The 13,088-nt window shown below is 24.3% G+C and overlaps 7 protein-coding genes across 7 annotated transcripts; 3 read left to right on the top strand and 4 right to left on the bottom strand.

Annotated features, from left to right (window-relative positions):
* Positions 1-760: 760 nt before the first annotated feature.
* Positions 761-1,477, bottom strand: ENU1_027270 (hypothetical protein; the record flags this gene model as incomplete). The annotated part of the gene is made up of 1 exon (XM_008857184.1): positions 761-1,477. The coding sequence occupies one exon, from the start codon at positions 1,475-1,477 to the stop codon at positions 761-763; it is 717 nt and encodes a 238-aa protein (XP_008855406.1).
* A 118-nt stretch (positions 1,478-1,595) lies between these two features.
* Positions 1,596-2,163, top strand: ENU1_027280 (hypothetical protein; the record flags this gene model as incomplete). Its single annotated transcript, XM_008857185.1, has 2 exons — positions 1,596-2,048; positions 2,107-2,163. The coding sequence occupies 2 exons, from the start codon at positions 1,596-1,598 to the stop codon at positions 2,161-2,163; spliced, it is 510 nt and encodes a 169-aa protein (XP_008855407.1).
* Positions 2,164-2,263: 100 nt separating this feature from the next.
* Positions 2,264-3,082, top strand: ENU1_027290 (lipid phosphate phosphatase, putative; the record flags this gene model as incomplete). Its single annotated transcript, XM_008857186.1, has 2 exons — positions 2,264-2,801; positions 2,853-3,082. 2 exons carry the CDS (start codon positions 2,264-2,266, stop codon positions 3,080-3,082), a joined length of 768 nt encoding a protein of 255 aa, XP_008855408.1.
* Positions 3,083-3,115: 33 nt separating this feature from the next.
* Positions 3,116-5,044, bottom strand: ENU1_027300 (hypothetical protein; the record flags this gene model as incomplete). Its single annotated transcript, XM_008857187.1, has 1 exon — positions 3,116-5,044. One exon carries the CDS (start codon positions 5,042-5,044, stop codon positions 3,116-3,118), a length of 1,929 nt encoding a protein of 642 aa, XP_008855409.1.
* Positions 5,045-7,200: 2,156 nt separating this feature from the next.
* On the top strand, positions 7,201-7,839 carry ENU1_027310 (hypothetical protein; the record flags this gene model as incomplete). The annotated part of the gene is made up of 1 exon (XM_008857188.1): positions 7,201-7,839. The coding sequence occupies one exon, from the start codon at positions 7,201-7,203 to the stop codon at positions 7,837-7,839; it is 639 nt and encodes a 212-aa protein (XP_008855410.1).
* Positions 7,840-8,743: 904 nt separating this feature from the next.
* On the bottom strand, positions 8,744-10,561 carry ENU1_027320 (Rab GTPase activating protein, putative; the record flags this gene model as incomplete). The annotated part of the gene is made up of 1 exon (XM_008857189.1): positions 8,744-10,561. The coding sequence occupies one exon, from the start codon at positions 10,559-10,561 to the stop codon at positions 8,744-8,746; it is 1,818 nt and encodes a 605-aa protein (XP_008855411.1).
* Positions 10,562-11,249: 688 nt separating this feature from the next.
* Positions 11,250-12,752, bottom strand: ENU1_027330 (hypothetical protein; the record flags this gene model as incomplete). Its single annotated transcript, XM_008857190.1, has 1 exon — positions 11,250-12,752. One exon carries the CDS (start codon positions 12,750-12,752, stop codon positions 11,250-11,252), a length of 1,503 nt encoding a protein of 500 aa, XP_008855412.1.
* Between the last annotated feature and the right edge of the window lie 336 nt (positions 12,753-13,088).

Here is a 13,088-nt window from a genome sequence, read left to right on the forward strand (position 1 = left end):
TTTTTAATTGATTCTTTTGTTTAAAAGTTGGGTAATGGAGTTTTGGTTAATTGTTGGTTTAATGAAACGTATGTCTAATTACAAAGTAAAATAACTCAAAAGAAATTTGAGCTTTGTGCTTTTTGTTATTAAGTAATTATAAAATATATTTTTTAATTTTTTTGAGTTAAAGCTTTTCGGTGATTATTAGATTATACTGACTTTAATGACAAAAAACACTTAGGTGAATGCCTGACAACATTTCATTGACATTAGTACTTTTTGTTTTTAAATCAATAAGCACTGAAGTATAAACTCATTGCATAGTATGTCTATAAGGCTTATTTTAGTTTGATGTTCGGTGAGTAAAAAAGAATAACAACTCTTTTATCCTTCTTTTTAATGCATTTGTTCAGTTCATTCTTTATTTATTTTGTATTTTTTATTAAACACAAATTACAAGTAATTTATAATTCTGTTAGATGTTACTAAAACAAAAGCATTAACACTTTTTCTATTAAAATGGTATTTCAATGATATAAATGTATTGATTTTCAATATTGATATAACTAACAAAGTATTTATTAAAAATAACCAACTCCTTTTCTGAAATAAAATGATGCAAAATAATTGAGATGAGTTACTAAGTTGATTGAAATGAAATAATTTCTTTTTGACTATCATTCTAGTTTTCAATAACTCTTTCTCTTTTTGCTCAAACAATTTTAAAAAAGATGATGAACAAAAAAAAATTCATAAAATGAAGAAATATAAAATGTAATCAATAATTGTCTTCGTCATAGTCATCTCCTTCTTCGTCATAACCATCATTACTTTCATCATAGTCATCATCATCTTCCTCTTCTTCAAATTGTTGATCAAAAATCAATGGAGGAATAATATTTGAATAGTAGTCATATGAATAAGGAATAATTTTATTCAATAATAACAGTAAACATTCAACATCTTCTAATTGTTTGAAGAAAATACTTGTAACCTGACACTTCCATTGATGAAAAGTAGAGACATTACTTTCTATTATTTCACCAGTACAATCTAGTTCAGCTGATAATTGATAAATTAATTCATTAACCATAGAATTTGGTGCAAAAGTGAATTTAACTTGAATATTAACAACAACATTATCACCGATATCTAATGACTTAACTCCAACAGAATAATTATTGATAATGACTCCTTTCATTTTTTTAAGAATCATTTCATCAATTGACTTTTTTGAACAATAATCAAGGATTCCTGAATTCTTAAAAACAAGGTAATAAAATTCGTTAACACTTACTTCACCTAAACAACTTTCTTTTACTAGTTTTGATGATTCTTGCCATAAAGCATAAGTTTGTTGTAAACCAACTTCATAATCGATGTCAGTTTGAATATTTTCAAGTGCGTCACAAGCTTTTTGTACTTTTCCTACATTTCCAATTAAACTAAAATAATCGTCCATTGTTTTAATTTGAGCAACTCTTATTCTCTTCATATCTTATCAAATGAAATGAAAAGACTTTTTTTCTTTCCTTAAATAGTTATATTTTTATTATTATTTTTATTATTATTAAAATCATTTTTTTTCATAGAACTTATTAACTCAGTGTTTGATGTTTTGGGGTGTTATTATTGAGCCAAATGGATCATTTGAATCAATGTGTGAAGATATTCTTCACATCACTCATGTTTGTGTTCAAGAAGAATTAAAAGATGAAAAGATGCATCGTGCGTTCATTAAAATAGATAATGAAGAAGTGTGTATTGCAAGTATTACTGGAAATAATCTTAATTATCCTGTTTCAGTAATTGTCGAACCAGAACACTCTTTCACATTACTTAATAAAACACAAAATGTTCTGTATATTTCAGGATATACAATAGCACAAAATAAACTATCTCCAGAGATGGAAGATAGTTTGGTAATTGAAAAACAACAATTAGCAAAAAGTCGTAAATCTGAAAAAAGAAAATCAGTTGTTGCCCCAAAAAAACCACTTTCACCTGCATCAAAAAAAATAGTTAGAATTGGTGGAGTAGAAAAGTCAATTCCGATTGAGTCATATGTTTGTTTATTTTTGTTTCTTCTTTCATTTTATGATTAAGATAACTTATTTCTTTTAGGAAGAAAGATTAAAAAAACAAAATAGAAGACAAAGATTTAATAATGCTTTTATTTAAAGTTGATTGCTATAATTTTTTTTTGTTAAAAAAAAATAAAAATAAAAAACATCTTAAAAAAAATAACAAAAAAAATTTAAGGAATAAAAAAAGGAATAAAATGTCTGTTTGGACTAAAATTAAACACTCTTTCAGTCTTTTAGTTATCTCTGAAATATTTAGTGATGTTATTGTTTTTGGAATATCTTTACTTACTATTGTAATTACATTGTTTTGTTCTCCAAATCAAATGGTAATTCCAAATGAAAAAAATAATGTAAATGTAGATTATCCTTATGTTGAAAAAGAAACAATTCCTTTTTGGCTTTGTGCTTTAATTTCATATGTCCCACCTCTTCTCTTAATACTTCTCTTTTCACTCTTTAAAAAGTCTTCAAAGTTTTTGTTTTATTCTTTGTTTTGTTTAATCCTTTGTATCTCTTCAAATATCGCTATTACTAACTGTGCAAAACTCTTTGCTGGTCGTCCTCGTCCACATTTTTATGCTAGACTCTCTGAACATCCAGAACAAGTTAAATCAGTGTATCAGAGCTTTCCTTCAGGACATTCATCTTCTATATCAAATGGAATGACATTTTGTACATTATTTCTTGCAGGTCAAATGAAAATATTTGCTTCTGCTCAAGAGTCATGGAAATGTTTGTTTTTTTTTTGATTTTTTATAAATTTTTTTATTAAAATATTTGTAGTATTGGTTGTGTCTCTTCCTTCAATAGTAGCTATTTTCATAATGATAACACGAACTCGAGATTATTATCACAACTTCTCAGATATCATTGGTGGAGGAATTATAGGACTTTTTACTGCCTTAATATTTTATTGTAATAAATTTAATTCGTTATCAAGTGATCATTCAGATGATTTAAAAATTACATCAATATCTCAACTTGAAGATCAAACAGATATATTTGATGTATAATCTAAAGTTAAAAAAGAATCAATCAATTTAAAGTTAATTTAAAGTTTCACAATAATTTTGAAGATTTAATGATAATTCTTGAGGAACTTCAGATTGGAATCTCCCAAGTTTTCCTTTGAGTTTGTCAAAATAAACAAAACGGGTATTAGTATCATTTTCTCTGAAAAGATAAAATTTAACTATATCCCATAGTTTTTGAACTATTTCAGGACGTTTTTGGGATGAGTGTAGATACAAAACTAATACATCATCGTATAATTTGAATTGAGATGCAATAATGCATAAATCAGTCATAGTCATAACTTTCATTCGAGTATTTTCTAACTGAGTTTGAACATCTTGAAGAGCTTGAGACACACTAGTATCATTTTCTTGACTATTACTTTTTTGTAATAAAGATGTTCTTAATTCATCTAATGATTGATGAATAATACATTGACACCTTAATAAATCATTTATTTGAACTAATTGACTCCTTTCAGTTTCAGAAATTTTTCCAATACTGCCTAAACAATTTCTAATTTCATTCAACCTTTCATAGACATCATTTTCAGATAAAGAATAATGAACAATTTCTTTAACGGAGGCGTCAATATTTCCTTGTAGTATTCTAACTTTCCACATAAGTTTAGGAGCATAAATACTAATGAATGAATCAATCCCTCTAAATCCTAGTGTAACATCGATAGTGTTATCTTCAATCATATATTTTAAAATGAGGTCTCTATTTGGCCCACATGACATAATTTCTTTCACTATAATCATTGTTAATGCAGGTATATGTTTAACTCGTTTGATACATTCAGATACAATTAATGTTGATCTAGAAATATCTTCATTTGGTTTATTTAATGAATGAATAGCAATAATTGCTGACTGAACATAACACTCCATATCATACAAATATTCTGCCAATGGCACAAGTCCAGAGTCAGCTCTAATAGCATATTCAACCACAGTATTAGCAGTAAATTCTTTAACTGATTGATGGGTTGTAGGAGTAATTTTTCTAATTGAAAGAAGTGCAAGGATTCGTTGTTGAGTAGATTCAGGAAGAATTTCTTGTGTAAAAAATAAAGGAATTTCAGTAACCTTTTCTTCTGCATCAGGTAATTGTAATACATTGACAAGAAATTGTTTTAATTCTCCTAGATTTTTATCATCTAAGAAAGCAGCTAAAGGAGTAAGTGAAAAAGAATTTAATTCATCTGGAATTGATACTGAAGCAAGAAAAGAAGGAATATAAGTTAGTGCAATCATTCTTCTTAGTTGATTGTAAATAGAAGATAATGGAGATGAAAGAAGGAAAGAATGTGATAAATATTGATGTATTAAATGATTCAAAGAAGTACATAATAAATGAAGGTTATATGATTTTTGGATAGGTTGAGTCAAATTAATTTCAAGTAATTGGTTTTGTAATGTTGAAAAGTGTTTTAATGAAATAGTAGTAAAGTCATCTGTCATTAATACTTTAGCTAAAAACTTAACATGATCTTTAGGTAATTCTTTAAATGCAATAGCTTGAAAACACCATTCAATTGCTCTTTTGTCATATAATCGAATTGCTTCATCAACAATATCTCTTACACCTATTCCAAGTTCAGCTTCTTTTAATAGATAAATAAATTGATTGTATGTGCATTGATCTTTTAATTGAATTAATAATGTTTTTATTTCTTCTGGACATGGGGTTGGAATCTTTTGAACATGAAAAATAACCTCTTTAATCTCCTGATTATCTAGTAGATTTATTACAATCTCACAATTTTTAGAATCTTCAAACTCAACAAAATACTCACCATTACACCCTGAACATATTCCAATAGGTTTAACTCCAATAGTCTCAATAGTGTATTTGATAAACCATTGTTCTGTATGTTTGTTATCGCATTTGATACATAAAATTGTTGAAAAGTCTTCAAAGAAATCGTTATTCCCTTCAATTTCCCTTTCTTCCATTTATTTTTTTTAGTTTTTTTTATGATTCTTTTTAATTTCTTTTTAATAATATTCTTTATTTTTTTTAACATATTTTTCGTGATATAAAACAATTTTATCTAAAAGAATATACCTTCACAACTAAGTTATTCTACTGTTATTTTTCATATAATAAATTGACAAGTTTCTTTCATCATTTTTATCACTCATTCTCAAAGACACAAAAATGAATTCAAAGGAATGGATATATTTAAACAAAAAGGTATGTCCCAGAAGAAATTCTTTTGGAGGTTTTGATATACTCAAGTAAATAATATAAAACAAAGGCATAATGTCAATAACCCTTCTTATTTATATTCTTCAGGTAAGTAACTGAATTGTTAAATAATAAAATATATAATAATTGAAAAATAGATAAAAAGTTTTTTATCATACTTATTTTTGAAATTACATCTAGATTATTTTAAAATAATGTATTTATAATTCATGTTCTTTCTAGAAAAATAATTAAAGAATCTTTAGTTTAAAATCTACTTGACTGAAATTGTAAATCAATGAGTAAAATATTTAAAATTTACATTAAATTTGATAAAAATATCTATGGATATATAATCTTATAGTTAATACATATCTCATAAGATGGAATAATATAGATACTTTGTTTTAGTGATAATTTAAAAATATACAAATCTGATTAAGTATTAGGTGAATAAATTTGAACAATTTTCTTTTTAACTTGTTTATTTTTTTAATAAGAATTACTTTATTAAAGTTATGAAAAGAAAGAATATTAAATAATTTTAAAAATCAAAAGGCAAATAGTCTATTGTGACTTTAGAAGTTTTTGAACCATCAAATCATTACTAATTTGAGTATGATATTCTTATATTTTTATATTTCATTCATAGATCCTTTATATATTTTTATAAGTCTTTTTCATCGTTTTTTCTTGTTGAGAATAAAAATACAATTTTAAATCAACTCTTCTGTATGACACATTTTTTATAACTTTTAACTAGAATAACCATTCATTATAAATTCTTATGTAAAAATAATGGAATTAAGAAAGATTAAAATCAGTGTCAAGAAGGTTATTATATAATAAGTTTGTGACGAGCTGCTTGTATAAGAACATGTATTATATTTATTTAATTTATTAGTGTTTTTTATTTAATTAAACAACAAATACAATCTATATGATTTATTATTTTATTGACCATGACATCTATCAGTAACAAAATGACTGGTTATCACATAACAACCATTCAAAAAAAATTCTTTACCTTCTTTTAAAATAACATAAGTTATCAACATCTTGTTTATTTTGATTAAGTTAAACTAAAATAATACCTTATTTCGTATCTTTTCTGTAAAGAAAAATAATTAAATATTATATGATACGTAAATCTATTGCTTCTTAAATAAAATTATTTTAATAAATAATTAGAATGAAAGAATAAAACAAATGAGAATAGTTTTCAATTTTTCTTAACAATATTTTAATACATACACAATGTTATGAATATAATTATCAAACCTATTTTTCTTTAAAAGATAGCATTTGTTGTTCTTTTATTCATTACAGCATTTTTTATTTTCAATAAATCTTTTTGATTGACAATTTAAATAATAACAAACTAACTAAATAAACAAACTATGACAATTATATCATCAATTCTTTAATTAATTTAGTTTCATCTAACAATAATTCATATAACTTTAAAATGTAAAACACTTATAAAATCCAAAGTTAACTATCAACAAATTGATTGTCTTCAAATTATTATCATCTAATGTTAAAAGATATATATCAATGAATTTAACATTGACCCTAATAATGAGTAAATTGTTTTGTCTTTTTGTAGAGTTTGTTGATGTGTTGAATTTAGTTTCATTTAGAATAATTCATAATTCTCAAACAAAATAATACATTTATTAATAACATAATATAATAAATATTTAAAAATAGCTTAAATCATAAAATTATTAAAATTTTCTTTTTATAATAATAAAAGTATTTTTCAATTGCTTCTTTCTTAAAATTCCAAATCAAAATCCCATGTCTATTTTTATAGTTTTAACGTATAAGAATGATAAAATTATGGAAGTTATTTGAAAGAGTATGACGAAGTTGAACAAAACTCGAATCTCAGGTAAGACATTCAATACAAAAAAGAATGAAACCATACATATCTCTAAAACCATTGCTAGAACATGAAGAGAAAAAGGAAAAAGAACGAGAAAGAAATAAAAAAAGACAAATACCAAAATTACAAGCTTCTCGACGTGCAAGAGAATATGAAACACAACAACAATCAATGTTATTGGCTTTACTAAATAAGTTTTGTACTGTACATATTACAAAACAATGTAAAAAGGCTGAGGTTACACATCAGTTTTTTCGTATAAAATTGATTCAATTTTCAATAGAAGATGAAATCAACGTTGAAAGATTTTTAAATACAAGAACTCAAGAAAGAAAACAATTTGAAATGAGATGTGGATGTACAGAAAAAACTTCTAAAAGAAGAATGCAAATCAATAAAAAAGTCGAATTACTTCATTTACTTATTGATCTTCTTAATGAAAAAGGATTTACATTTAGAAGTAGATTTACTGATCAAAAAATGGGTTCATTACAAAAAGAAACAGTACTTCAAATTTATTACAAAAATGTATTTATATTTAATCATGAAACTATTATTAAAAAAAGTCTTATTATTCATGAATTAATTTCTCAAAAATTATTATCTAAAACAACTGATTTAATATTAAAACAAAATGACTATGATATTCAGAATGTCTTATGTAATTAAATTTATTGTATGTTCACTAAATTGAATTTAATTTTTCATATATTTTTTTATTGTTCTAATTTTAAATTTAAATGACATGAAATGAAAAAATAATTCATTTTTTATTTTTAATTGTTTTATATAACATTAAAATTGAACTAGGGTTGAAAGAACTTTTTATTTTATTTATTCTTCGTTTTGATACTGAAAACAATGTCTTTCTTATTTGTTTTTAATTTAAACGAAGATAGAAAAAATGCTTTTTTATGACTCCATTAATATTGTTGTTAGTGGCGTAAGACAAAAGCAATAAATTATTTACTTAAGTCTTTTGTTTTTTTATTGTCTTAATTCTTTTTACAACTTCTTTATTTTTATAAAAGAGATTTATAAAACAAATTTTATTAAGTTATAAATAAAAATTTAAAATAATTAATAAAACTATTTATTTGTTATTAAAATAAAATTATCAATTTTATTCTCTATTGAAGTAATGACATTTTTTTCTGTAGCATAAATAGTAAAAAATAAAAGTTTTATAAAAGGTTTCTTATCATCTACAAAAAGGTGTACAACTTTATACAAATATTTTGTAACTTGTTTATTTTCTTAAAACTAAATTTTTAAAAAAATTTATAATAATCTTAAAATATAAAAAGAATTTCTATTCAATTCAATCAATAAATCCAGATAATCAAAGTATAATCAACCAAACAAAAAAACAAAAAAAATGAATGTTTTATAACTTTCTATTTCATTTAATCAAATTAAAAAAAGAGATACAAAATAAACAAAATGAATAATAATTATAATAAAATAAACTAAATAAATAATATAATTTTTTTCTTTTTTTTTTAATTACTTTATTTTTGTATATAAAACATAACAAAAAAAAATATTACAAACGATAAAGTTAAAGTAATTATTATAAAGTACATTGATTTAATAATTCATTAACTTGGTCTTGAGTAAATCTTTTCTTTTCTACTGTACTCATAAACATATTAGCAGTAGGTCTTTTTTCTTTAGGTAATAATAACAAAGGAGTTTTTAACTTTTGTTGAAGGTCTTCATTAGTTTTTATTTTAAGTACTTCGTCTTGAATATAAAACATAATTGTTCTAGCAACACTCATTAAAGCACAAAATCCATCCATTAAAATAAAGTCAAATACTCTTAAAGAAATTTCAAAGTTAAATGCATGAACATACCATAAATAGTGCCATTCAAAAATGAAAAAAGGCATAGGACAATCAATAATTTCTAATTTTTTTAAATGACCAAACATTTGAGGATAATGTTCTTTCATAATAATTCCAGTTATTTTCCATAACTTTTGAATTAAGTCAAAATTCAAAAACATTTCTTTCCATTTATATTTGTCTCCACATATTTTCTTTGCACCTGCATAAGCTTCTTCTTCTTTTAAAAACATTGTAAAAACACTAATAACACTAGACATTCCTTGAACATAACCTAATTCTGGTTCTGTTTCAGATAATGAATGAAGAACATTAAATAATTCTTTTTGACCACCACAATATCTAATTTTAAAGTTATAATGTAACTGAAATGTTCGATTAATATCTAAATCAATTTGTTTATCATGTTCTGACCTATTATCTTTTTCATTTAATTCTTTATATTCCTTTAGAATTTTTTCATCGATATTATCTATTTCAAGTAATTTTTTCCATAAATCTCTTCTATAATTCATTGGTACTCCTTTCATAACTCTTTCACTTAATTTATGTGGAACCGTTTCTTTCCATATTTCTAACATTTTCTTCCATTTTTTATTTCTATTTTTTTCTTGTTTAATTTTTTGATTTGATTGTATCTTAACATCATAAATAATACTTTTCTCTTCATCTTCAGAATGAAAGAATCCAAATCTATTTATTCCTTCGGGTTTTTCTATATTTATTTGTCCTGCATCATAACATACTTTAACATCAGCTCTATCATTAATTTCTAATATTACTTGAATTGACATTTCTAATCTTTGTTCAATTGCATATTCTAATGCAAGTTTATCTTTTTTATCTTTAATTTTTGTACTTTCTTTATTTGTAATTAATTTTATTATTTCTATACAATCTTTAGGTTGATTACAATAATGATGTAAATATGTCTTTCCTTCTTCATCTTGATAACTATAGTTAATATTGTATTTCGTTGTTAATTTTTTAATTTCTTCATAATCAGCATTATCACAATATTTAATTAATAACTTTATTCCTTCTTCTGTAATAGCTTCTTTTTCTTGATCTTTTTTTTCTTTTGTTGCTTCAACTGTATCTTTTATTTCTTCCTTTTTTTCTTCTTTAACTTCTTCTTTAACTTCTTCTTTAACTTCTTCTTTTATTTCTTCCTTTTTTTCTTCTTCTTTAACTTCTACCTTTTCCTGGGGTTTTTCATGATCCCTCTCATCTTTTTCTTGTTCTGAATTTTCATTACCACTGTCTGATTTTGTTTGAGAAGAAATTGAATTTGAAGATAATTTTTCACTACTTTCTGAACTTAATCTCTTTTCATCACTCTTTCTTCCTGATGGACTTTCCTCAGGAAAGTCTTTCAGTCCAATTACACTTCCTTTTTGTTCTTCTATTAGAGGTTCGTTTGAACGTTCTTGATTCTCACTTTCATTTTTTCTTTCAGAATCAGATAGAGAAATAGAAGAAGAGGGACTGGAGAGTTCTATCTCCGATTCTGATTGCTCCCTTGATGTGTCATTTGACATACTTTCCACAATCTTCCTTTTAAAGTTCTTTTATTTTTTAATATTTATTTTTCAAAAAACTATTTTTAATTTTGTAGTTATTTTTAAGTTAATCTCTATTATTAGTTTTTTTTAATTGAAATTGAAAAGGACTATTAAAACTGGCTCTTCAAATTGTATGTAACAAATTTTTACTGGACAAGCAGAAAAAGGTGTTTCATTTCTTAAAAAAGTATATTCGATTCTAACTAAATAAATCATCAACTAAGAGAATTCACTTAAATGAAATCTAAACCAAAAAAAGAAAGAAGAAGACAAAAACACTTTTTTCACATAAGAAAATAACAAACTAATTGATAAGTAGTTAAAGAAAATAATTATAATTCTTAGAATATAATTGTTTAAAAGGCAACCAAAAAAGAGAAATATTGAATCGAAAAGGTAATATAATAAATTAAATTTTATTAAGAAGAAAAAAGTTAATCCGATGAATTATTCTTTTGTTTCTTTATATTTGACTTGTTCAATTTAAAAGGAATGATACTTTTTTATAAATAAATAATAATAAATAAAAGAGTCATTAATTCTTATTTCAATCTAAGTTAATTACGTTTTATGTTTATAACAATTGCAAACTAGTTTAAAAAAATAAATGGGAGTTTTAACAAAAGAAAATTAGACTTGTTGGATTGGTTAAAAAGAACACAATTTAAAGCACAAAAAGAAGGGCTACAATAAGTGTTGAGATAATAATGTTTAAACATCCACTTCTTTGATTCAAGTTTTGTTCTTTTAAACAAAAACCTTGTTCAGAGCATGTATATCCTACTCTACAATTTCCACAAGTTGGTTGGCAACCTTCTTTCCATGGACTAGCACTTGAAGTAGTTGTAATAGTACATTCAGTAAATTGACAGTCAAAAGTAGTATGATCGCATTCTGTTTGGTTGTCATTTGCTTTAGAACGAATTAAATAAACGCTTTTAAGAGACAAAGTAGTACCAATAGGAACGGAATGAATAATTCTAATAAAGTTAGAATATTGATAAGAAGAAGCATCAAAAGCAATTTTCATATGAATGGTTTCACCATCTTTGTCAAAATAATATTTGGTTGGTAAATCTGAATTAATTAATTTAGCATTTTTTATGTCTACAGATGTTATAGTATCAGTATAATATAAATTTGTTGTATTAAATTTATAAGAATTGATGTCACTACATCTAAAGTCCATTCGTAATTCTTTAAAATCTTGGTTCAGTTGTAAAGGTGTTGCATATAAGAAACATGTAGAAACAGGGTCTGATGGTGTGTTAAATTGAACTATTGATTCAGTTAATGGAAAACCAGTGGCGATATCCTTATCGTCAATATAATACATCCTCCATCTAAAAATAGGAAGAACATTACTGTAATTTTTTCCTTCCTCAAACATTTGAGTATCAGCTAAATATTTACAACTTCTTAAATTATAAGAAACGAAACGATCATCAGTAGAATATCTTGTGATTGCATGTAAGTTTATTCCTTTAAATTCAATCTTTTCACTATCAAAAGAAATAAGATAAATATTAATAGCATATGGAAATAATGGAATAGTAAATGTATCATCAGGATTAATTTTAATCTCTTCATTTAATTCTCCATCAATAATTTCTATTTTTTCTGGTGGTCTATTATGGTCAATAAATTGAATTATTGAATGGCTATCATTTTTACTTAAAACATATAAAGATGGATTAATCCTTAAATCAAAATCAGACTCTGCCACTGTTACTTGACTTAATAGTGATGAAGTTCCACTAGATATAGTAATTTGACTGAATATTGAATTTCTTACTCCAATAATTCTACTATATATTTGAGAGTTAGCACCATTAATAGTAACACTAACTGAACCAGCGATCATACACACAACAGGGTTTTGTGATGGACCTACAACTTCAAGCCATTCACCGCATCTATTAATACTATTTGAACTTTTATTAACTCTAATTAAATGTTCACTTATATAACAATCTGATTTGATGTTATGTCCATGAACTGATACATTAAAATCAGGAATTTTGTCATAACAGTACTTAATTTCATTGACAATAATTTTTGGAGAATTTAAATTAACTGCAACAAAATCTGACATACAAGGTGTATCAAGAATATGCCTATTTCCTAAAACAGAACAAACAAGTGTTAATAATATTAATGTAAACATTTATGAACTTCATTAGTGCAATTTTTTAAGTTTTTTATTAAAAGGCAATCTATCTTGACAACAAGTATAAATTTATCAATGTAACTTTCTTTTCAAAAAAATGAAAAGTCTCAACAGAAAAATCAATCTTAAATATTTCGTCATTCCTAAAAATAGTTCTAAAGTTATCAATTACAATCTTAATCCATTGAAAAGTAATAATTTACATTCATATTTTATATAGTTTTTCCTCCTGTTTTTATTTTTCCTTTTTTTACACTTTTTTTCTTTATATTACCCCCATTATTCTTTTAGATTTTTCCTAAATGCAACTCTCTTTTTAGATGAATAAAGTAA

This window comes from Entamoeba nuttalli, assembly GCF_000257125.1.
Source record: "Entamoeba nuttalli P19 unplaced genomic scaffold asmbl_2476, whole genome shotgun sequence".
NCBI lineage: Eukaryota > Evosea > Mastigamoebida > Endamoebidae > Entamoeba > Entamoeba nuttalli.